This window comes from Geotrypetes seraphini, chromosome 1, assembly GCF_902459505.1.
Source record: "Geotrypetes seraphini chromosome 1, aGeoSer1.1, whole genome shotgun sequence".
Lineage (NCBI taxonomy): Eukaryota > Metazoa > Chordata > Amphibia > Gymnophiona > Dermophiidae > Geotrypetes > Geotrypetes seraphini.
The window spans coordinates 519,592,193-519,618,412 of NC_047084.1; the positions used below are offsets into that span (position 1 = coordinate 519,592,193).

A 26,220-nucleotide genomic window follows, 5' to 3' on the forward strand; every position below is an offset into this window, starting at 1 on the left:
GTCCTAATTTTTTCACGTGACTGTATATTGGTTTTAGATCCTTAATACCTGTCGAGTTAAGATAAAAACTTGCAGTGAAAAACTTGTAACCCATTAACTGTATATTATGTATGTCAACCTGTAACCCGTTGTGAGCTCGTTGGGAATAGAGAGTTGCACGGGACAGAAATCTCACCCATCCCTGCCCGTCCCCATCAGGATCCTCTCCATCCCCACCCGTCCCCGTCAGGATCCTCTCCGTCCCCATCCCCACAAAGAATTACCTCCATCCCCGCCCGTCCCCATAAAAAGTAGCAATTACTTCTGACAGGATCATCAATTCCACAGTTTCTTTTGTGTTTGCGCTGCTGTTTTCCTTGTGGAATCTCTTTGGTGGAACCCTTTTTTTGTTTTCTGTTCAGGTAATTAACTTATAAACCCCCTCTGTTACTAAGGCTGACGTGTCCATTATATTATATGGACGAACCCTGCTTCCAAAGCCTTCCATCCCCGTTTGAGTCCCGTTGGTTAGAGGGGGGTCCCCGTGGGAGTCCCATGGGTTGGGGGGATTCCCGCAGGAACCCCGTGGGACCCGCGATCCCCGTTCCCGTGCAGACCTCTAGTTGGGAAGAACGGGATAAAAAGCAAACTAAAGAAATACAGTAGCTAAATAAATTGATGGCCCGGCAGTTGGTCACCCTGCGGGTGAGGGGCTGAAGACCCTGTACCTAGAAGCCCATCAGGTGTTACATCCAGACTTGTGTGCGGTTCCCTCCAGGCAGTGAAAATTCAGGTCAGCTTCCTGAGGAAAGACCGAGAGACACCAAGGCAACCGCCCCCCCCCCCCAACCCACTGCTCCAGCGCACTCCCTTTTCAGCCAATGGGGCACTTGGTCCCCCCCCTCCTTCTCTCCTCTGTCGGGGAGCAAAGAGGAGCTGCGCTCCAAGAGGCAGAGAAAAGTTGGTGAAAGGAGCGAAGCATAGAGCCTCCCCGCCTGCCTCAGACAGCCCCCACGTGTCAGGGCCCCACTTGACAGGCAGCAGGCAGCCGCCTTAAAAGCTCCAGCTCTTCACCCCGCGGCGAACCCCTGACTCTGCCCGGGACTTGGCTTTTTTTTTTAATCACCCTATTCTTTGCTTTCACATCGGAAACCATTTTCGCTGTTCGTGAGAAGAGAGCGCTCTCCGCCCCGCCCCCGCCCCCCATCCCTCTCCTTTCGACCCTCTGAGGATGCGACGTGGAGCGAGCGGCTCGAGAGCTCGCCTTTGATCCTGCCCGGCTGCTGGAACTGCGGGCGAAGGCGGCGGGAAGGGCCGAGGAAGGCGGGAAGGAGCCCGGCCGGGGCTGCAAGTATGGGGGAGCGGCGCTGGGCGACGGTGCAGCGCTACGTCTTGCTGCTGGGATGCGCCTTGCTGGGGGCAGCCGGACAGCGCGCGGAGGGCGGCCGGCGGCTGAGCCTAGAGGAGCTCGAGGGGGTGGCGAGCCGCGTGCGCAGGAGAGGGCAGCAGGAGGCGCTCCGGGGGTAAGAAAGAGCCCGCCAAAGCCGCAGCCGCTCGTTTCCTCAAAAATCCTCGATGCACATTCGCTCATTCACTCAGACAACTACACTTAAGGCATTTTAACTCAGTCCCTCCGCTCCATTACAGATTCGTTCACTCAGTTCTTCATTCTATCTATTTAAAATGTAAAGCTAGCTATTCTCTTCATAACCTCTAATTTCTTATTATGTCCTTCCCTCATTTATTGAATTTACCTGTAAACCGTGCCCAGCTCTATCTTTATGAAGATGATGCGGTGTACAAACTTAAGGTTTAGTTTCGTTTCATTCACTCAAAAACGTACCTACATGTTTAAAAGTTCATTCAGGTACACAGGAACTCACTCCATTCACTCAAACACGCAGTCACTCAAGCACTTTACATATTCACTCACTGAAATATTCGCTCAGCCCTTCAATCCCTACTGAAACCCTAACTCCATTCACTCAAACACATTCATTTACACAGTCCTTGACTCACACTCATTCACGTGTTTCCTTCTTTCATTCAAATCTTCACTTTCATATATTGTCGCTTATTAATCACTAATTTACTTACCCATTCATCCATATGTTTATTCTCTCAGCTTCACTCACCCCAAATCCATTCACCCAGGTTCACTTTCATCTTACTCTCAGCTCCCTGCAAACCTTACTAAACTTCTGTATTTCTCTTGTCTCTCTTCATGTAGCGTTTTATAAAAAACAAAACAAAACCCAAACACACAAACATAAATCCTTAGCTGGTTTTTAAAATTATTTTTAAGAGGTGCTTGCGTTATGAATGACTTCTAGTAGAGACTGGGGCGGGGGGAGATAGTCCTTAGGTGGATTCAGTTATAGAAAACATGAATTGATATAGTGGGCTGAAGGCTAAAACATCAACAGTAGTAAATATACCTTCATGTCATCTTTGCTAGACTGCATTATTTATTTTTTAAGTATTGTATATGTTTCAAGTTAAAGCACTGTTCTAGTAAGTTTTTGCCTCATTATTTAGATACTCAGCCTCTGACTTTATGATCAACAGGTTTATTTTTTTTTTTTCCTGGATAGTTCTCTATTTCAAAGGATTAGTCCAGGAAACTGAAAACTTCAGATAAGGTGTCCACTTTTCCTGGCAATTCATAGTATGGGGGAGGGGACACATTCAATTAAAAAAAAACCAAACCTGCTTTTAAAAGGTAAGCAACAAAATTTCCAGAGCTAAAGATCCCATAGCTGCTACTTCTTTAAACTGTAAACTCATTATTTATTTTTATTTATTGTATCTTTTAATGCATTCATTTTTGTAAACCGCTTAGCACCCTCACGGTTATTAGCGGTATATAAGAATTAAATTAAATTAAAAAATTAAAATTAAATTAAATTTATTTAAATCATACATGTAAGAGCAAAGAGAAGTATCTATGGATTGGCCGACTTTTTCTCTCCTCTTATCTCATTCTTTTCCTTTGTATTTCCTCCTTTTGCCTCCCACCCTGCCACTGCTTTCTGTCATTCCTAAACAGCCAGGGCTGCTGCTGTCCTGTTCCTCTTATATTGTCATGGTTTTCTACCATCACAGCTGCTGCTTTCTTCCCTCTCCTCCCTCTCAAAGTATTTTTACTTTTTTTTTCTAATTTGCCTTTCAGTACCACTGCTTTTTTTTGTATTTGTCTCTTCCCATTTCACCACTTGTCCCCCAGTTCTTCCTTTAGTCACTCTCTTTGGTTCCCTTCCCTATGAGCTACAGTTTCCTGTTCCACTTTGGTACCTCCTTCTCTTCCCCTCTTACTGGAACTGTTGTTCTTTTCTCTTTTCCTTGTTGTTTCCATGCTCGTTCTCCTTTACTCCCCCCCTTCACCACCACCACCACCACCACACCCAGTAGTGCCATGTTTTCTCCCCAAGATGTAGAGTAGAGAATGACACAGGGACAAATTTTTCCCCGTCCCTGCATTTTCCTGTCCCATCCTGGCAAGTTATTTTCCTGTCCCTGCCCCATTCCTGCAAGCTCCGTTCTCATCTGCATAAGCCTCAAAAACTTTAAAATCATTAGCGTTCAGGGCTTGTGCAGCTAAGGCAGAGCTTACAGGAATGGGGCAGAGGCAGCGACAAAACTCACGGGGATGGGTAAATGGAGTTTTTGCAGGGCGGGGAAAAATTTGTCCCCATGCCATTCTCTAATGTAGAGTTCTGTCATTCTTTTTCTCCTCTCTCTGCTCTCAGCACACAGTGCTCTGTTCTTTCTGTTCACTAGGCAAAAGGAAAAGAGAATCGGTGTCAGGTGAGGGCAGGAGTGGGCTTATAGTTTTTCTCAAGTCCCATCAACCCTCCAGGAGGTTGGCGTGTGTATGGTGAGGAGAGGAAGGGTGAAAGTTTTGGGAGTTGTATAAAAGGGGGTTAGATGCAGGGGCTTAAGTATGGAGAAATGAAAGGCAGGAGTTATATATATGTCTGGGATTTGAGGCAGAGGAGAGCTCTGTATGAGGGACACAGATTGGATGGGGTGGGTGAGTGTGAGAGGCCCAGAGAGTTGCACCAGAGTTCCTTATTTCTTGTTCAGATAAATACCCATTTTCCCATATTTTCTGCCTCCACTCTTTACAAATGTACCTTCAGTGTGTTTTCCAGGAAAAACAAAAAAAAAAAGGTTAAGCAGCACATATCTTGGTGTAGTAATTTGAGAGGTGAAGAGTTCATTCAACTTGCTCTTCGTCCCACAGCCAAATATATAGCAAATAGGAAATAGGATGCTTTAGTTTCACAAAATATGAGACTAACTTTGGATGCTTAAATGTTTTTCATTTGCCAGATTTGCCTAGCAGCTATCTTCTGAGTGCGCATGTGTTGCTATTAATGACATTTATCTTTTACTAACGTAAAAATATGTTGTTGGCACTTGCTTACATATATTCTGTTTGTTTATAATAGACCAAATGTATGTGGCTCTAGATTCCACTCGTACTGTTGTCCTGGATGGAAAACACTACCCGGTGGAAATCAATGTATTGTTCGTAAGTATCTGATGTTAAGATATTCAGTTTACTCACTTTTACGTAAGAAACTTGACTTTATGATTGAAAATATTGGTTTATTGTAGGATACACTTGCCTCCCCTTTTACATAGCCACGCTAGCGACTGCCTGTGTGGTAACTGCCCCAAAGCCCGTAGGGATTTAAAGGGTTTCAGGGCTGTTGTCGTGCAGCAGTGGCTTGCACAGCTTTGTAAGGGGGGGGGTTTAATAAGGAGGAGGGTGGGAGGATATTACGGTAATCTGATTAGGGTAAGGTTATTGGGAAAACCTATGTTTCTGTGTTTTATTGATTAAGCATTGAGTGGGGGAGGGGGATAAAATGGTTGGTTATGTATATTTGTAAGTTAAATGTGCTTTTATTGACTTATTATATGTTATAGATTTGTGTCTTGCACTATTGATGTTTGGAAAATCAATAAAGAATAAAAGAAAGAAAAAGGAATGAGTGTATTTGCTTACCTAAAGATTAAGTTTCATAGACCTTTCCAATACAATCCTTAGAATTTCTCTCATGATCTTTTCTCCACATTTCTTCCTATGTGGCTAGTGTAGTCTGGGCAGCCGCTGTGTCTGTGCCTGTCAGAGTTTAAAGAGGAATTCTCCTTTAGGACTGAACCATACAGTACTACTCTTATACCTTTAGGGGTCAGCCTTGCAGCATCAATCACCCCCCCCCCCAATTTCCCTGTGGCCTTCCTCAATTACTTGCATGATACCACATTGTCCCTGATAGTGAAAAGAATTGTTAGTCAGCTACAGCATAGCCAACAATACCTGGCCTCAATCCAGAACCTCCTCCAGTGCCTTTCTGACAATAGCACTGCTCAAGTTTTTGTTGGGGAACTATATATGTACTAAATGTTCTTTGCAGTTTTCATTTTTAAACTTTCAGAGCTTGTGGGAGGCATAGCTTTCTTTGTATTTCCAACTTAAAGAACCAAAGATTTGTGTCCAATGCTTGTGGAAATAATCTGTGAATAATTTTCATCATGTTATTTGATTTTAAAACCTGATTCCCCATTATTATATGGTGCAGAATTGATATACTCTTCACCGAGGCAGTAAAACTTTAAATATGTGGTTTTATGCAGCCATGTGGTTAAAAACCGACATCATGGGAACCATCATAGCAGTCTCATCAAGTTTCAAATTTATTAGGTTTTTATATACCACCTATCTAAGCGGTTTACAATCAGGTACTCAAACATTTTCCCTATCTGTCCTGGTGGGCTCTCAATCTATTTAATGTACCTGGGGCTATGGAGGACTGAGTGACTTGCCCAGGATCACAAGGAGCAATGCGGGGTTTGAACCCACAATCCCAGGGTGCTGAGGCTTTAGCTTCAACTACTGCGCCACACACTCCTCATTATGTAAAGATGAGGGCTTCAGTAATTTCAGTGGCAGTTGTGCTACTATGGAATAATCTGACCAGGTCACTTAGGTCACTTGGATAGGTATAGATTACTAACATGAAAGTCATAAGTTGTGAAACTAAACATTTTTGCTTAAGTAATTCACATTCATTCCCTAAGGAATGCTAATCTGTAAACAAAGATTATACATGCATGTATAGAGTCAGTTGGAAAATCAACTTGTCTGCTGCATGGTGTGTGCTTGTTCATTTCTAGGTGGACATTCAGTAAAAATCTTAAATAGTGCTCCCAAGTGCAAAGTGTACAGTCCAAACAAAAATGTTTGTAACCAACTCTGAATCCCATGGCACATCAAGGTGTGGTAAAGAGCGAACCTTTACCAACACCTTGATGAATTTCCCCCTTATTGTCTTACTTGTGCAGTTTTCTGCTGGCGTGAAAAAATACACACTATTCTTTGATTTCTTTTTGCTGCTTTCTATCAAGGTACCCAACAATATGCCAACAATAGAATATCAGCAATAATAATATTAACAATCATAACAATGAATCAGCAATGGAGTAAGTGATGTCAATGGAGCAAATGGCAGCTTAAGCTGTGAGCTCCGTCCTTAGCCTGAGCAATTCCTCAATTACTGCACGATCTGCCTGGCAGCTGTAGCTCCTTACCAGCAGGGCAGTGTTCCTTTTGATGGAGTCTCTGATGGCTACCAAGAAGAGAGTGGAAGGCGAGCAGGGTGCTCTGCACGCTGGGGAGAAGACTCCGGTGTGCGCACCATATAGCACGGGCCTGAGCAAGGAAACACCCGACGTGGCAGATACGGAACATGAGGATCTGACAGCAGCAATGATGGAGAAGTCAATTGCCCTTACTAAAGCAGATATGCAAGATTAGTTAGAGGAAGTCAAAGGCAAGATATTCACAGTGACATTGCAAATGAGAGAGGCCCTGCACGAGATAAAATCGTACCTGTCAGATATGAGCTCCAGAGTTGAGTTAGTTGAAATGCAGATGGACACCTGTGAGGAGAAAGTGGCAAGCAAATGGCGTACCCGCCGCTGTATTTTAAAATCTTTGGGCAGCCGGAGGTGCAACGAAGTTAGCTTCCCGCCATCTGCCTGTCTCAGAAGTATTTTTTCTGCAGCGTTTCTGCAGAATTATTCATAGTGTTTCTGCAGAAATTATTCACAGGGGGCTGGGGTTTGGTTGGCTATGACAAAGGGGGGTGGGCAGGAAGGAGGGATCCCTGGCGATAGAAGCAGGAGGGTGGGCAAGCAATATCAGTGGCGCCGCGTACCCCCAACAAGGGTACGCGTACCGCATGTTAAGAAACACTGATCTAGAGTTCCAACTGATTCTTTTCCTAGCTTCTAGCTTTTAATAAACCTAACAAAGTTTTTACCATGTGTTTTTGCTTCCAGTGCAGTCTTTAAGGTCTCTTCTTGCCTTCCTTATCAGCACCTTACATTTGACTTGCCATTCCTTGTGCTGTTTACTATTATTTTCAGTCAGATCTATCTTCCACTTTCTGAAGGATTCTCATTCTCAACATGCCCTCCCAAAAGTCCATTTGCACAGAACGCCCAAATTGCAAATTTGGAACAGCTGAATTTGAACATCCTTTACTGCATTGTATCCAAAAAGGGAATAAATTCTGGGTATGTTTTAGGCAGGACTAAGGAGGGTCTAAAACTAGGACATCCAACAGTGATAATCGAACTGGAAGAAACGTCCAGGTCTAAAAAGAAGGAAGGATGTTTTTTTATTTAGAACTATTTCAGTCATGTCCAGGTTACAAACAGGTGTTCTGATTGAACAGCTGACAACTGGAGAAATTAAGACATAACACCTCATGAATCCCCCAGTGATTATTGTTTCCCGTACCTCACCCCTGAAAGTGACCCTGGAAAAGGAAACTAGGTTCCCTGACATCATCAGGTATTGTGGGCATTCTGAACATAGCAGAAATCAGGTCTGAAGGGTAGCTAGACTAGAGGTCAGCACAGTGGAAAGTAAACAAGAAGAACCAGATTCAAGTCCCATGCCAGCTCTCTTTCTTGTGAGCCCTCCAGGAACAGAGATATATCTGCTGTACCTAAATATTAAAGACACCTGCAAGCCTGAGGGCTATTGAGGTGGTACACATTCAGGTACAGTAGGTATTTCCCTGTTTCTGGAGGGCTCACCATTTAAAATAACAGAGTTGCAGTGGAATATAAACCTCAGTGCCCTGGATTAAAGTCCACTGTACTGACTACAATACTTCCTTTCTGCTCTGCAGGGACATCTACTTGGCCATTTTTGTGATTTATTTTTCCCCTCAGTGGTTTTCATTTTGACATTCACCTCATTTTTTGGATGTTAGGTTTCGTATAATTGGTGGTGGAGCAGTGAGGGTAAAAGGTCAGAGATCTGAATACTCCTTTTCTGTGGTATAACCAAAGCAGTGTACATTTATTAGATGCAGAAACTTTCTACAAGCTTTTGTACCTGGAGCAATGGAGGGTTAAGAGATTTGCACAGGGAGCAACAGTGGAAATTAATCCCAGTTCCCCAGGTTTTAGTCCACTAGAGCAGTGGTTCCCAACCCTGTCCTGGAGGACCACCAGGCCAATCGGGTTTTCAGGATAGCCCTAATGAATATGCATGGAGCAGGTTTGCAAATCTTCCATTATATGTAAATCTTTCTCATGCATATTCATTAGGGCTATCCTGAAAACCCGATTGGCCTGGTGGACCTCCTGGACAGAGTTGGGAACCACTGCACTAGGGTGTCAGTTCAAAAGCGTGCCGGGACAAAGGCGTGCGCAGACAATTGAGCGCAGCGTGGAGGTGCGCGCCGCAGAAAATGACTGTTTTTAGGGCTCCGACGGGGGGGCGTGGGGGGAAACCCTCCCACTTTACTTAATAGAGATCGCGCTGCGTTGTGGGAGCATTGTGGGGGGTTTGGGGGGTTGTAACCCCCCACATTTTACTAAAAACTTCACTTTTTCCCTGTTTTTAGGGAAAAAGTTAAGTTTACAGTAAAATGTGGGGGGTTACAACCCCCCAAACCCCCCACAACACCGGCGCGATCTCTATTAAGTAAACTGGGGGGCTCCCCAACAAAAAACCCCATCAGAGCCCCTAAAAACAGTAATTTTCTTCGGCGCGCGCCTCTGTCTTGCGCTCAGTTGTCGGCGCGCGCCTTTGTCTTTCGCGGTGTTGTATATGAACCCTGCACTTGAGCAGGGGTAGGCAATTCCGGTCCTTGAGAGACATAGGCAGGTCAGGTTTCCAGGATATCCACAATAAATATGCATGAGATAGATTTGCATCTCAAGGAGGCAGTGCATGCAAATCCATCTCATACATATTCATTGTGGATATCCTGAAAACCTGCTTACCCCTGCACTAGAGGCACCAGCGTGAGTGCTATTTTTAAGTCACCACAAAAACACATTGTGCAACCCACTTTACTATGTGGACTCTAATACTATGTGGACTCTAATACTTCACTCTCGATACTTCCTTCATTGGCTGTTATCATACAGCATTAATGGAGCTCCCCAATGGTCATCTTCAGTTTGGGAGCTGAAAGAGATAGAAGATGAGAAGGTCTTTGTCTAAGATATAAAAAAGAGAGCCATGAGATAAATGGGGATGGGAATTACTGGAACTGAACAGCTCGGAAGAAAACCCCAAACCTTGATGCAAGAAGCAGAACAATGAAAATCATGGGCGGAGGTGAAAATAGGCTTTTGGCGAGGAGAGATGCTGTAGGGAGCCGAAAGCTGAAAATTTTGCATTTTTGTGGGTGTCTAGGTATTCTAGTGCAGTGCTTTCAAAGGTTTGTGATTGTGCCGTTGCTAAAAAACAACCACAAGACAGAGAACAGTAACAGGGAATCCTGGCAACCTTGCCACACTAGTGAAAGGAGAATCTTGGTAGCGCTATTGCAGAAAACCAGCCACCCTGATTATTAGCCAGCTACATTTTGTATGTGGTTTATGTACCTTGGAAAGATAAGTGACAAGTTGGTCAGGCCTATGAACCTCAGGAAATCTGTTTTAATAGACTTTTTGATTTGCTTGTAATATGCATACTGGGAACACTAAACCTTCTTTGGTTAGCGTAATATTTTGTGTAGAATTAGAATACAGATTGGCATCCTACAACATAATCTCCTTTCACTGATCTCATAAGCAACCAACAATTTAGTTACTTGAATACTGCAGTTTTTTTTTCCTTGTGGTAGTCTTTTACAACTGTAATGGTGGTAGGGGGGGGGTAATATTCACCCCCCAGGCTTGAATAGCCTGGTATATGCGCTGACCCAGAAATTAACCAGGCGCTGGCTGATATTCAGACCAGTGCCCGGTTAACTCAGCACATAAAATTAGGACAGCTTTTTTGGCTGCTGACAACCCAACTTGTGGCTCTGCCCACACTTTGCCCCCCTGCCCACTGTGCCCTCTAAGCCGAATGGATGTTCTCCAACTCTATTGCTGCCTGTAGGGAGTGGTGCTTCAGTATAGTATGTTCAGTTGCTAGGGACAGACAGGTTCCCTGCATCTCTTTAGGGCTTGCCTGTCCTTCACTACTGCTACTACTACTATTAATTATTTCTAGAGTGCTACCAGACAAACGCAGCACTATACAGAGTCGAAAAGAGACATTACCTGCTCAAAAGAGCTTATAATATAAACTGACAAACAGGATGCCAGGGTGGGGATATGGTTAGGGGTGGTGGTGGTTAATCTGGTGAGCAGTGGGCAGAGGAGAGGCGAGTTATGAATTGAAGGCTAAATAAAAAAGGTGGGTTTTCAGTCAGCTTTTAAACAAAGAAAGGGAAGGGGCATGACGCACGAACTCAGGGAACATAGAAACATAGAAATAGACGGCAGATAAGGGCCACGGTCCATTTAGTCTGCCCACCCTAATGACCCTCCCCTACCTTTGCCCTGTGAATAGATCCCATGTGTCGATCCCATTTGACCTTAAAATCAGGCACGCTGCTGGCCTCAATCACCTGCAATGGAAGACTATTCCAGCGATCAACCACCCTTTCAGTGAAAAAGAGTTTCCCTGTCACCACGTAGTTTCCCGCCCCTGATTTTCCACAGATGCCCTCTTTTTGCCGTGGGACCCTTGAAAAAGAAGATATCTTCCTCCACCTTGATGCGGCCCGTGAGATACTTGAACGTCTCGATCATGTCCTCCCTCTCTCTGCGCTCCTCGAGCGAGTATAGCTGTAATTTGTCTAGCCGTTCTTCGTACGGGAGATCCTTGAGTCCCGAGACCATCCGGGTGGCCATTCTCTGAACTGACTCCAGTCTCAACACATCCTTGCAATAATGCGGCCTCCAAAATTGCACACAGTATTCCAGGTGGGGCCTTACCATGGATCTATACAATGGCATAATGACTTCCGGCTGATGGCTGACGAAACCCCTGCGTATGATTTGTCTTGCCTTGGATGAAGCTTGCTCCACTTGATTGGCAGCCTTCATGTCCTCATTGATGATCACCCCTAAGTCTCGTTCTGCTATCGTTCTTGTTAGGATCTCGCCATTAAGGGAATAAGTCTTGCATGGATTATGGCTGCCCAGGTGCATAACTTTGCATTTTTTGGCATTGAAGCTGAGTTGCCAGTTCCTAGACCAGCGCTCCAGTAGGAGCAGGTCGTGCATCATGTTGTCGGGCATTGAATCTTTGTCTGTTGTCCAGGCAAAAGGGGCAGCTAGATGAAAGGAATGAAGTCTGGAATTAGAAGTGGAGGAGAAGGGTAAAGATAAAAGCAGCTTATCTGAGAAACAGAGTTCTCGGGGAGGCATATAAGGAGAGATACTGAGGGGCTGCAGCATGAACACACTTGTAGGTTAGTAATAGGTGTTTGAACTGTATAAGGAGGTGGCTAGGGAGCCAATGGAGTGATTTGAGGAGAGGGCTAAGATGAGATTGGCAGTAAATATTAAAAATGTGATAGTGAAACAGTTCCTCCCACTGGCAGGACTGAAGATGGAAGACTCCCACTCAGCTTAGAGGGAGCAGTGCCCCTGACTACTCCTAACCTATCCGGTTAAGGAATGGCCAGTTAGCAGTGATATTCAATGGCACTACCTGGTTAAGTACTGCTGAATATCAGTAACCAGCAGGCTTAGTAACCTGACAGGAGTTTTTCTTACCCAGTTAAACCCCTTTGAATATATCTACCCTGCTGTTTTTTTATATTCTCTGTACACCTTTTAGGCTAAATTTAACATTTTATAAAGATGGTTTATAAATGAATAAGTTAATGTTAAATATAGCTGATTCTCCATTAGAGATGTATTACATTGTTATTCGAGTTCTTGTTAGGTCATTTAGATCAGTGTTTCTCAACACGCGATATGGTACACGAGCCACTTGTTGGGGGTATACAGTAGTGTTGCCTGATTCATTTGAATCGATTCACCAATTCACTTTGGTGAATGGATCTGTTTCCTCCGGGTCAAAGCAGCAGCAGTGGTGAACAGGCTGTTCCTGGCTTGCCCGTTGTTGCCTTCTCTCTGCCACGTTACTGATGACATCATTGATGACGCGGCAGAGGTAAGCCCTGGCAGGCAGGCCGTCGAGCAGCCTGTTTACCGCTGCTGTTTAAGTCGGAGGCGGGGGGAGGGGCGAATCAGCATCAAATTGGAGGCAGGGGTGGTGGTGGTGCCAAATCAGCATTTAATCTCATCACAGTATTGGTAGCAATTCCCACACACTGCCTGCTGCTGACTCAGAAGTCTCTCTGCGGCAGAGGGGAGACTTCCAGGTTAGCGGCAGGCAGCATATCAGTCACTGCTGATACCGCAACCCGAAGAATCAAGCCTTGGAGTACAGGGAAGAAGAGGAATGATATTTGATGGTACAGGGAGGGAAGAGAGAAGTGGAAGAAAATCTGGTAGCATATGGGGAGGAGAGTGGAGGGTGAGAAGAAGGAAAGATGGGGGAGTAGAGGGAGACATGAATGGTGAGGGGAGAAGATGAAACTGCAAATAATGGAGGAGAGAAAGGGATAGAAGGTGCATGGAGAGGAATAGAGAGATTTGACACAGGGCACAAGGAAGGGAGAGAGAGAGAGGTATTGGACATGGGGGTAGATGAGAGGGAGAGAGAGATACACAAGAGGTGGAAGGGGAGAAGATGGGAGATGTTGGATCCATGAGCAGAATGAAGTGATGGAGATACACACAGTATTCTGCCAGGAGTAAACAAAGAGGTAGAAAGGGGTGAGGGGGCTAAATGTTGGATATGGTGGTGGCTAGGGAACAGAGGGACAAATTGAAGGGGATGCAAGGGGAGGAATGTTGTGCATAGTGATGGAGGGAGAGATGTGGCATGTTGCTGGAGAGGGGTGATAGAAGGAGAAATGGGCATGGAGCTGGTGGGCAGTGGTGAAAAATGTTGCACATGATCCAGGGGATGAGAGGGAGAAATGTTGGATGTGGCAGTGGAGGGAGTGGAAGAGATGCACCCTGGATCTCTCTCTCTCTTTCCCCCACTCCCTTTACAGCAAGGGAGGGAATGAGAGAAGGACAGTGAGAGAGAGAGGGAGATGTTGCCAATGGGGGTGGAGGAGAGAGGAAGAAACGTTGGACTCATGGAGGGACAGAGAGAGATGTTGTTTGGGTGAAGGGAGTGAGGATCGGAGGAGAGGAAGTGTGCAGGAGGTAGAAAGAATGAAATATTGGATGCACAATCAGAAGGAAGTGCAGCCAGAAACTCATGAAATCACCAGACTACAAAGGTAAGAAAAATTATTTTATTTTCAATTTAGTGATCGAAATGTGTCAGTTTTGAGAATTTATATCTGCTGTCTATATTTTGTACTATATTTGTCTATTTTTCTATAGTTGTTACTGAGGTGACATTGCATATTTTAAAGTCATCTGCTTTAACCTCTTTGAAAAATAACAAATATAAATGATAATTAACATTTTCTCTGTGTACAGTGTGCTTTGTGGGTTTTTAAAAATTTTATGGTTACCATTATGTATTAAGACTGTATTGTGTGCATATGAAAAATGAATAGAAGAAATCGCATTACAATTAGGACTAGATTTATTATTGATTCTGCAATATCTTTGAATATAATATATGTATAATATGATTGATTGATTTATTTTGAAGAAAAGGGAGGGTGGGGGAAGGGTCTTCAATTTATACATTTATGTTGATAATAAGAAAGATTTTCAAGTGTTCTATATGAATCAACTGTTTTATTATTGTACACTTGTGAGATGTAAAAATGAATAAAGATTTTGAAAAAACCCTCAAACAATTAGGACTATTATGGGGGTAGGGTCTGGGGTAGAGCTTGGGTGGGGTTGATATTTGTTAGACATAGGGGGTACTTTGCTTGAAGAAGTTGGAGAAACACTGATTTAGATGAGTGTAGTGAAGCTTGGGTGATTGTATTTAGTCAGTGGGGACTTTCTTTTTCTACATAGAACTTGTGATATCATTTCAAAGCACTTGATGCTGGTGTTCTCGTATGTAGCTGTCCATATTTACATAGTTCATTACCAGGTTTGCATATCTTTCAGAAGTTTACAAATAAATGTAAACCCAAATACTACAAGTCCAATGTCTCTATGAGTCACTTGATAAATATAGTTATCACTTTTGGCTTTTTTTTCTGTGTTTGTACTTTTTTACAGAGTAACTTACAAACTTAGAGGGGCATAATCGAAAGGGACGTCTAAGTCCGTTTATGTCCATCTCACAAGTCGTCCAAAGTTCAAAAGAGCCTAAGACACATTTTTTTTTCTTTTTAAATTCATTATTCATTTTTACAACTTACAACAAGTGTAAACAGAAATAACATTTAAACTTACAGATATCACTTGAATTTCTTTTTTTTTTTTTTTTTAAATCTTTATTCCTTTTTATTTCTTTCAACAAGTGTACAGTATTATTACAATTAATTTACATAACACACTTGGCATTCTTAAACAATATTATTATACATGTTTTTATTCCCCCCCCCCACCTCCCACCCTTTTCCATATCAATAAAATATTCCTTCCAAATTTATATATAATTATACATCCCTTTTTGATAATACAATTAATCTGACATGAAATCTGTCCCTCCCCCCATCCTTCTTCCTCAAACACTTTAAACATTTTATTATACCCAGTAATGCACAACAATAAATATCCCATCCTATTACATATATCTCCTTATTTTTCATAACAACACTTGAATTTCTATTACAATCATTTTAAATTAATGAAATTTATCCCCCCCTCACCCTTACCATATCATATGTAATCAAGTATAACTTATAATATATTCTTTTCTACTAATCCAAGCACATAATGTAAAATCAGAAACCCCCCCCACTCCGCCTCTCAGTTACACTTATGTAAGTAAGGGAAAAGTGTTATTTACTCATTACAATAATCTGTTAATGGTCCCCAAACATCTTTGAATTTATTAAAATGTCCTTTCTATATGGCTAATATTCTTTCCATCTTATATATATGACATAAAGAATTCCACCAAAAATTAAAGTTTAATCTACTCCAATTCTTCCAATTAAAAGTAATTTGTTGAATGGCGACTCCAGTCATAATTAGCAAGAGCTTATTATTTTTTGAGGATATTTGACTCTTTGCCCCCATTGACATGCCAAATAAAATAGTATCATATGACAGGGCCACCGGATTTTCCAATAAATTATTTATTTGGCCCCATATTGATTTCCAAAAATCTAAAATAAATGGACAATAGAATAATAGATGATCTAAAGTCCCAACTTCGAGATTGCAGTGCCAACATCTATCAGACTTAGAGCTATCTAATTTATGTAAACGAACAGGGGTCTAAAATGCTCTATGTAACAGAAAAAACCAAGTTTGTCTCATAGATGCAGACATTGCACATCTCATCCTCCAAGATCAAATTTGTGGCCATTGAGACGCCGTAATTTGATGCTTGATCTCAATGCTCCAAATGTAAGACACAATTTCTAAAGAGACGTCCAACTTTTTTTTACTTTCAAAAATCGTCTAATACGTCCTACCGATTTGATCGTCCAAGCCGCTAAATCGTCCAACTTTCCGTCCAAATCCAAAATGCCTAGAACAAGCCCTGTTGGACGTGGGAGGGGTCTGCAAAGTGATGGACTGCACACCCAGACATGCCACCTAAATAGTGGGGTACCTTACAGGGCACTGCTGTGAACTTCACAAAAAGGGTGCCATGGCTTCTCCTCACTACAGCTCCCTTATAGGTCATGGTAAGCCCCCCAAATTACCTCCATAATCCACTAGACCAGGGGTGTCCAACCTTTTGGCTTCGCTGGGCCGCATTGGCCAAAAAAAATGTTTCTGGGGCCGCACAAACATGCAAATGCTGCAGCAAGACAGAGGAAGGAGCCGGCAAGACAGTAAACACCCGGGGGCAGAAGAGGAAAACATTGCATCGCCCTTGACTGGGGCCGCACAAAATACTTCACTGGGCCGCATGCGTCCCTCGGGCCGCAGATTGGACACCCCTGCACTAGACCCACTTATCTACCACCCCAATAGCCCTTATGGCTGCAGGAGCCACTTATATGCCAGTACAAAAAGGTTTTGGGGGTGTATAGGGGAGTGCACATATTTAAGTATCAATGCAGTGATTACAGGGTCCTCTTCTCTTTGGGTCCCTAACCCACCCCCAAGACGACTTAAGCTGCCTCTGGGCTGGACGACTAGGCTTTCCTATGCCAGGCGGCCAGGTGATGATGGTCTGGAGGCTGAAATTTAAAGTTGTGAATAAAATTTTTATGGGGGGGGGGTTGGTGATCACTGGGGTAGTGTGTAGGGGTGTGTGTAATGTGTTTGAAGTGCTTATCTGGTGAGTTTAGGTGGGTTTTTGTGACTTAGACCATGTTCTACATATTCTACATTTTTTACATGTTTTACATGGTCTAAGTGACAACGTCCAAGTTCCGTCCAAGCTCTGTTGTAAAACTTTTGGTTTTATATGCTGTACTACTAAGTCTAAGCCAGCCCACATCCCGCCCAACTCCCGCCCTTGACACGCCTCCCAAACCACCCCGTTTAGCTTTGGATGTTGAGCGGCTCTATGAAGGCTTAGATCGTTTAGAAATACGTCCAAAACCCGTTTTTATTGTCGGCGCTTGGATGTTTTTGAGAAATGTTCGTCCAAGTGCCGACTTAGGCTGGTTTTTGGACGTTTTTCTCTTTTGATTATGAGCCCCTTAGGGTTCAGGCTATGGCACAAAGAGAAGCCTCAGTGTCTTAACAGACTATAGACTCCTCTTTTCAATCATTGGCTAGGACAAAAACTGAATTTTTAGAAGCACATACTGTGATCTGAGTCTTGATCCTTGTCATATATTTTCCTTCTGACCCTTCTTTTTGTTACTTATGGAACTGAAATGTGTCTTTCTGGTCCTTCAGCTGTTCTTGTTTAAGCTCATACTTCTCTAGTTGAATGATGGCAGCCCTGCTGGGGATTCAGTTAGTTCTGGTCTTCAAAAGACCATCTTCCGCTCCTTTTCAGACTGGATCCAGACCATTCCTCCTTTCCCTGAGAGGAGATTGTGGATCTTTCTCATGCCTACTAAGTTAATACTCTGGATGCATCCACATGGGCCCTAGTTGCAGGGAAGTTCCTAGGATATAAATTTACTTAACATCAAGGTAACATTTAGAAGAATGAGTGTAAACCCAGTGAATTTTCCCTGCCACCATCAAATCTTGTTAGCAGACAAATACTTACAGAGCAAACGGTATTGATCTGACAGAACCCTGCACACTTAACACTTGTATAGCACATTCCATGACACACATTGGATGCCCAGGGGTTTATTTACTGATGTTTATGGTTTGTTCCATTGTTTGAGTTTTTACAGGATTGCTGTCATAATGACACCCAGACTATAACTAGCCTATGTACTGGACTTCATGGAATGGACTGTTCTAGTAGCATAAAACACAAGATCTTAATTATATGTGTGTAACACATCAAACACTGCATCTGTGGGAAACATGTCTGGTGTGGTTTTGATGCTTTATGGATGCATTCTTTTAATTAAGCAATTTTCCTCTTAGGGACAAGCATCCACATTGTCAACCTTAATCCTTCTTCTTGAAGAACAATGTGATTTTGTTTACCAGAAATAACTTTTCTTCAGCTCTAAGATGGGCAGGGAAATTGCCTTGGCTGTAATTTAAAAAAAAAATGCTCTTTCTCTTCTAGCAATTTGTCGAAATAGTTGTGGGGATGGATTTTGTTCCCGTCCTAACATGTGCACTTGCTCGAATGGGCAGATATCGCCTACCTGTGGATCTAAATCTAGTAAGTGCTTCTTCTATGCATGCATTTTTGGCTTTTTCCCCTTCTGCTGTTTCCTTACTTTTTTTTTTTGAACTGTATTGATTCTTTTAGAATTGTTTCAAATGTAGAACAACTCCTCAAAACTGCACAGTATACTGCTAGAGATGAAGCAGAAAGATCTCTTATTCAAGGTATCTGAGATAGTAGATCTATCTTGCAATAGACTTAGGGGTCCTTTTGTTAAGCTGTGGTAAGCACTAATGCGTGCTTACTGCAGGTTAAATCCACTGTCATGGGGTGCGCTCAGGTGTCCCATGGTAGTTTTGGCATCAGTGTGCACTTCTCATGTGTGTTTGGGTTTGACTGTGAGCCCTTAATGCCAGTAAAATAGGTGTAGTTAAGGGCTCATGCACTAATGGCCACGTCGCTAATGGGAATATTAGCGCATGATCATTATTGCTCGCATGGAAAATGTGGGCATTTTATAGCCACACTAAAAGTGGCCTCAGTGTGCAGGAAACCCACGTGCTACTCATAGCGCAGGCCACATTTTAGCATGGTTTTGTAAAAGAGCCCCTTACATCTTAAACACATACTTCACAAAGAAATGGGGCTATAGTCTTATTTTAAGTGATGTGCTCACATCTGTTGAGCATATCACTTTGCATCACATAACAGTTATGGTGAAATCAGTTAGCTTAGCAGGGTTTAAAAAAGGTTTAGCTAATTTCCTAAAAGAGAAGTCCATAGGCCATTATTAAGATGGCTCGGGGAAATCCACTGCTGATTCCTAGCATGAGCAGCATAAAATCTGTTTTACTACTTGGGATTTTGCCAGGTACTTGGGACCTGGGTTGACCACTGTTGGAAACAGGATACTGGCTAGAGAATGACACGGTGACAAAATTCATCACCGTTCCCGCGGGAAATAATCCCATGTCATTTTCTAGTGTCTATTTCAACCTCAGTCCTTCTACATCAGCATTCTTCAAAGCAAAGCTTGTGGGCCAGTGGTTGTGGCCATTCATACTCTGATTCTTCCCTCTCTCTTTAAAGAATGACATGAAGATGGTTTCCCGCGGTTATCTTGCTTCACTCATTACCATATATATATGTGCTTCAGTAGTTCAGTTTGCATGCTTATGTTCAGGTAATTTTTATATACTTGCCTGCTGGGCCTCAGTTCTCACTCCCTTATTAAAAATCATATCAGGCTGCTTTGCTATGGAATACATTACCTTTGTTGCTTAGGTCAGTTAGAAACTCTTATCAGTTTAGGAAACAATTGAAGACATTTCTGTTCATTACGTTTGCAGTCTAACTTTAGTGCATCGTATATAATAGCTTTATTGTTACCCTGTGACATCCTGGAGGATGCTCTAGTTTCTCTTTTGTTACCCGCATTGAACTTTGTGGATAAATGCGGGGGTTAGTAGACCTACATGTAATGTAATAGGGTTTGTATGCACTGTTCCTGTTCTACTGCCTGCTGTATCCTGCTCCGTAATATTGCTGCCTGCCCTCAGTGATGTCACTGGGGTGCCTGGGTGAAGAAGAAGGAGCCTGCAGCATGTGCCAAATGACTGGATGCCAGTGAAGTTGGGTCAACAAAGGAGCATGACTAATGAGCTCCTCTGTGCGACCTTCATGTGACCCGTGGACTATATGCTATGTTTTGTGGAATGTCAGTGCTATTTGAGTTGATGTAGTTATACTTTTGCAGGTTCTGATGCATGCTTGTCCAGCAGTCTACTATCAAATTTGGGGTGTCATTTTTTTTCTAACATTCTTTCCTTTTTCATGAAATTCTGCATATCTTTGAGGTCATCTGTGGTCAGGGGTGTTATGGAGATCTTTTATCCCTGTTCAGGAGGAAATGAACTTAGATCCCTCTCTATCATTGTTTAGTAGCTAATTAGCTTGTTATTCGATTAATTGTGAGTGCAATTTTTAGTGCTTTATATGGAATTCTGGTGAATGTATGTTTTAGCAGATCTCAAAGGAGTGAATTTCTGAAGATTTTCTCTTAATGCCATTTTGAATGATGTAGCAGTATTTTATTGGATCAGCTGATTGAGAGGCTAAAGTGAACTCTGAAAAGGGCCATGGGTTGAAAATAAACAAAAATTCAATGCACACAAGGGCCAGATTCAGTAAATGTTGCTCAAAAATCAGCACTGAAAAATATCTGCACTTAGCCCGGAGCGACTTTTATAGAATAGCTCTAAAAAAGGACATTTCCAGTGCTGATTTTTGAACATTTACTGGATCTAGCCCTGTGTGCATTGGAAAGGCTAAAGAGTTTAGGGCTCTTCAGCCTGGAAAAGAGACACCTGAGATAAGATATGATTGAGGTCTACAAAATCCTGAGTGGCATAGAGCTGATATAAGTGAATCAATATTTTATTTTATTTTTTTAAGATTACAAAGACTAGAGGATACGAAATGATGTTACATGGAAATATCTTTAAAACAAGAGGAAATATCTTTTCACTCAAAGAATAGTTAAGCTTTGAAATAGAGAATGACAAGGGGAAAAATTTGTCCCTGTCCCCGCCCCGTCCCCTCCCCACGACTACTGTCTCCGCAGCATCCATACAAACCTCAGTACTGCAATATTTAGCTTATTCCTTCCTTACAAATCCAAGTTCTGGCTGATGAACTAAAGAAAGAGGTATTCAGCTGGCAGGGCTTTGTTTATATATTTTTATCAGCACAACTAATATACTAGTTTATCCTAAAGCAAAAAAAGAAAATAAATAGAAATTTTTTTCTACCTTTGTTGTCTGGTTTCTGCTTTCCTCATCTTCTCCTCATTCAATTCCTTCCATCCACTGTGTGCCTTCTCTCTGCATCTTTCATTTGCTCTTACTGTGCCTCTCTCTTCCATCTCTCCCCCCACCCCTCCTCCCAATTGGTCTGGCACCCATCTTCTTCCCTCCGCTCCCTCCATAGTCTGGCATCTCTGTCTTTTTCCAGGGTCTTCTCTCCACTCTCTGTTCCCCATTCCCCTTCAGCATCTTCTCCCCACTCTCTCTTCCCCATTTCCCTTCAGCATCTTCTCCCCACTCTCTCTTCCCCATTTCCCTTCAGCTTCTGTTCCTTTCCTTTCCACCACCACCCTTCCCTCTTGCCACCCCCCTTCAGCATCTGTTCATTTCCACTGCCCTTCAGCACCCCTCATGCGGTCCAAGCATCACTTTCCCTCTTACCTTCGTGGCATGTTTTACTTTACAGGGTAATGTGTTCAAGATGCTGGAGCCTGCCTGAAGTCGCGTGTGTCTGCGGGCAGAAGCTTCTCCTCTGACGCAACCAGAAGTTGCAGACACACGCGACTTCAGGCAGGCTCAAGCGGCTTGAACAAATTACCCTGTAAAATAAAATGCACCCGAAGGTAAGAGGGAGGGAGATAGTTGCGGCCGATAGGTAGGAAGGAGGGAGGGGGCTGCGCGTGTTCCCTCCCTTAACTTCGGAGCCAAGGCCATTCACCACTCCATGGGGCGGTGGATGGTCTTGTCCCTGTACCCGCACTGAGCACTTTTCCCCCCCACTGTTTCGGCAGGTTACCCACGGCTGCCCGCAGTTAGCCGCGGGTAACAGCCACCGTATCATTCTCTACTTGGAAACTCGTTGCCAGAGGATGTGGTAACAGCGATTAGTGTAACTGGGCTTTAAAAAAAATTTGGATAAGTTTCTTTGGAAAAGCTATTGAGACAGACATGGGGGAAGCCACTGCTTGTTCTGGGATCAGTAGCATGGAATGTTGCTACTATTGGGCTTCTTCCAGGTACTTGTGACCTAGATTGTCCACTGTGGAAACAGAATACTGGGCTAGGTGCGTCGCTGATCTGACCTAGTGTGGCTATCTTTATGTTCTTATGGTCCTTTTCAAAGCTCACCGCCACAAGGAAGCTGTGACTTTGAAAGTTCTGTATTCATTAGGTTAGGCAACATGTGGTCTCTGGCATTAATTGATATCATTCACTGGACTATGCTTAGAAATATACTTTTAGGGCTCCTTTTACAAAGGTGCGTTAGGGCTTTAACACGCGGAATAGCGCACGCTGAACTGCCCCGCGTGCTAGACTTTAACGCCAGCATTGAGCTGGCGCTAGTTCTAGAAGCGTAGCGCGGGTTTAGCACGCGCTAAAATCCTGTGCGCGCACGCTAAAAATGCTAGCGCACCTTAGTAAAAGGAACCCTTAGTTTTAAATATTCTTGTGAAAACTGTGGTGTCAATTGGTATCACCTTTTGGAAGTTCTCACGATTATGAAATTATACTTGCATATGTAGATCTATAGTTTAAACTCTGGGGGCATAATCAGTAATATGAGTTTGTACTGTTGAATTATGAATAACCTCTTTTTCATATTGTATTGATTCACAGAGTTTTAAATTAATTTGCTCCCTCATATCACTTTGTTTACTGAGTAAGGCGTCATTCTCTTTTTGTATTTCAGTTTTCCATGAATGATATGTCACAGTAGCTAGATGCAGTAGGTGTCAAAGAGTAGCCTGTTGGCTAAAGAAATGAGCTAAGTAGCGGGAAATTCAGAATTCAAATCCCACTGATACTCTGATACTTTCGGTGACCTTGGCTGAGCCACGTAACTTTCCATTTCCTTAGGGGTTCCTTAATGTTCAGCTGCTGCCAGAAGGATTCTGGGCTGTATAAAGAGAGGCGTAGTCAGTAGAAGGAAGAAGGTGTTGATGCCCCTGTACAGGTCATTGGTGAGGCCCCACTTGGAGTATTGTGTTCAGTTTTGGAGACCGTATCTGACGAAAGACGTAAGAAGACTTGAAGCGGTCCAGAGGAGGGCGACGAAAATGATAGGAGGCTTGCGCCAGAAGACGTATGAGGAGAGACTGGAAGCCCTGAATATGTATACCCTAGAGGAAAGGAGAGACAGGGGAGATATGATTCAGACGTTCAAATACTTAAAGGGTATTAACGTAGAGCAAAATCTTTTCCAGAGAAAGGAAAATGGTAAAACCAGAGGACATAATTTGAGGTTGAGGGGTGGTAGATTCAGGGGCAATGTTAGGAAATTCTACTTTACGGAGAGGGTGGTGGATGCCTGGAATGCGCTCCCGAGAGAGGTGGTGGAGAGTAAAACTGTGACTGAGTTCAAAGAAGCGTGGGATGAACACAGAAGATTTAGAATCAGAAAATAATATTAAAGATTGAACTAGGCCAGTTACTGGGCAGACTTGTACGGTCTGCGTCTGTGTATGGCCGTTTGGAGGAGGATGGGCAGGGGAGGGCTTCAATGGCTGGGAGGATGTAGATGGGCTGGAGTAAGTCTTAACAGAGATTTCGGCAGTTGGAACCCAAGCACAGTACCGGGTAAAGCTTTGGATTCTCGCCCAGAAATAGCTAAGAAGAAAAAAAAAAAAACAATTTAAATTGAATCAGGTTGGGCAGACTGGATGGACCATTCGGGTCTTTATCTGCCGTCATCTACTATGTTACTATGTAGAGGTGGTCATCACTTATTTGGCCACCTCTGGCATGTCTGGGCACTGGCATTAAATATCCAGGTTTGTGCAGCTGGCTATCCCTTATCTGGCTGTGTAATATGCAGCACTTAACTGCCTAAGTGAAAACGGATAATGATAGGAGAGAATTTTATGCATTCCAATTTAACTGCTACATGTAGGTGGTTAAGTGCTGCATCTTACACAGCCAGATAAGGGATAGCCAGCTACACAAACATGGAAATTTAATGTGCTACTGAATAATAGTGGATAGTCCCATACAGGTGATTTAAGCAGGCAGGAGCATCTCTATATCAATCCCTTAGATTATAACAGTGGTCTCAAACTCAAACCCTTTGCAGGGCCGCATTTTGGATTTGTAGGTACTTGGAGGGCCGCAGAAAAAATAGTTGATGTCTTATTAAAGAAATGACAACTTTATACGAGTTAAAATTCGTTATAATTTTTCACTTTCTGCATGTTGCACTGCTTTCAGCTGTGTATAGCTGAAATTATCAGAAGCAATTAAGGAAAGATTTATAAACTATAGAGTTTCACGGTGACGAGACAAACGAGCGCCGACAATTCAGCGCAAGACTTCAGCGTGCCACAGGAAAACCTTCTTTTAAAGGGCTCCGACGGGGGGTGTGTGGGGGGAATCCCCCCACTCTACTTAATAGGGATCACGCTGCTTCGCGCTGCCGTGTTGGGGGAGTGTAGGGGGTATAACCCCCCACATTATACTGAAAACTTAACTTTTTCCCTAAAAAATAGGGAAAAAGTTAAGTTTTCAGTATAATGTGGGGTTACAACCCTCTAAACCCCCCCCCCCAATGCCAGCGCAATCCCTGTTAAGTAAAGGGGGGGTTCCCTACCTACACTCCCTGTCGAAGCCCTTTAAAAGAAGGTTTTCCTGCGGCACGCTGAAGTCTTGCGCTGAATTGTTAGCACTTGTTTGTCGGCGCGCGTTTGTCTCGTGTGCTTAAAGGCTATGAACCGTACAGATGCAGGAAAGCACTTGTGTGAGGTTACAGCAGTGAGGCAGGCAACGTTCCAGAACAATGGTAACATACCGAGGGCCTCAAAATAGTACCTGGCAGGCCGCATGTGATCCCCGGGCCGCGAGTTTGAGACTACTGGATTATAAGCACTCTCAGAACAGTGAAATACTTAGTGCCTGAATGTAACCCTTCATGATTTACTGATATACATGAATGTAACTTGTCTTGAGCTGTGTGCACCTCTATTTTCTTGCAGTTCAACAATGCAGTGTCCGATGTATGAATGGTGGAACCTGCACTGAGGATCAATGTCAGTGCCAGAAAGGGTACATGGGGATACACTGTGGACAGCGTAAGTCAGTTTCTCTGTGTTATTGTTTAATATATTTATTTTTTGTTCCAGCAGCTTCCTCAACTGGAATTTACCCTAGCTGGGTCTATAGTGCTTTGAGCATTCATTTACAACTATTTTAGATTTTCACTATATCTTGTTCTCTCATGCTTTTCCATCTAGCCCAGCCATTTCAGTGGCAGTTCTTTGATTGAAAAGCATAGATTGCAATTCCCTGTAATGCAGTTAGAGGACAACCAAGACCATTTTATTCAACTGAATCTCATCACTTGTTTTCATCTGAAACCAAAACCGGTCACCCCCTAATCAGCACTGCTTAGCCAAGAAATAAGCAGCGGATTTCTCCAAGTCCATATTTATAATAGCTTATGAACTTTTCTTTTAGGAAATTGTCCAGACCTGAACAGGAGCAACTCCCCTCCCTCCCCCCAAAAAAAACCCCAACAGCAGACTTCTCCTTGAAGCCATGGCAGCCATTTTGACAGTAGAGCTGGCAGGGGCAGGAGTGAGTGGGTATTACTCCTGCCTTGATTGCACCACTGGACCACCAATGTTTGTAAGGTAGGCCCCAGGGGGTCTACGGGTGTTGGTGAGGGTCTGGGAAAGGGCTGCTATTGTTCCGGTGGGGGGCAGAGAGGAGCTGCTCCTGTTCAGGGGAGGAAGAAATGGAGTGGGGACTGCACCAGTGTCAGAGACAATTCACAGTTTTGGTTTCAGCCAAAAACACACTTGTATATATATATTTTTTTAGTTCAAAGAGTTTTATTGATTTTAACATACAGCTAAAATACAAATAATGTTAACAATTTTTGGCTAAAACCAAAACAGAACAAATTCAGATTTTGAGATGGCTTGGGCACCAAACTTGAAATCAAAACTGAAATTCAGTTGGCTTCTATTTGCATTCTAGTACCAAGAAATAGGCGATATGGAGTGATGACAGCTGAAGTGCTCCTCTGTAGAATCCAAGATACCTGAGGAGTAAGAGGCAGATCTGAGAATCAAATTCTGTTCTCTTGTGTACAGTACTAGGTGGAATAGAGTGATCTGAGTTTGATGGAATTTACAAATCCCCAGATTTGGTGGATACATTTTGCTGAACTTCAAGGGTTTAATCTGGAGAAATGCTATGTCAGTTAAAATTGCTCATTGAAATCTGGAGAATCTG

At 43.2% G+C, this 26,220-nt stretch overlaps 1 protein-coding gene across 3 annotated transcripts in view; it reads left to right on the top strand.

Annotated features, from left to right (window-relative positions):
* The first annotated feature begins 955 nt into the window (after nucleotides 1-955).
* FBN2 (fibrillin 2) overlaps nucleotides 956-26,220 on the top strand; it is a 617,508-nt gene continuing 592,243 nt past the window's right edge. For all 3 annotated transcript variants that reach the window (XR_004537713.1, XM_033928968.1, XM_033928969.1), the window contains exons 1-4: nucleotides 956-1,502; nucleotides 4,434-4,516; nucleotides 18,143-18,241; nucleotides 24,957-25,052. Coding sequence is in view for 2 of the 3 variants with exons in the window: in XM_033928968.1 (XP_033784859.1) it covers nucleotides 1,333-1,502; nucleotides 4,434-4,516; nucleotides 18,143-18,241; nucleotides 24,957-25,052 (448 nt within the window). In the remaining variant the exon portion in view is untranslated. The remainder of the gene's footprint in view (nucleotides 1,503-4,433; nucleotides 4,517-18,142; nucleotides 18,242-24,956; nucleotides 25,053-26,220) is intronic.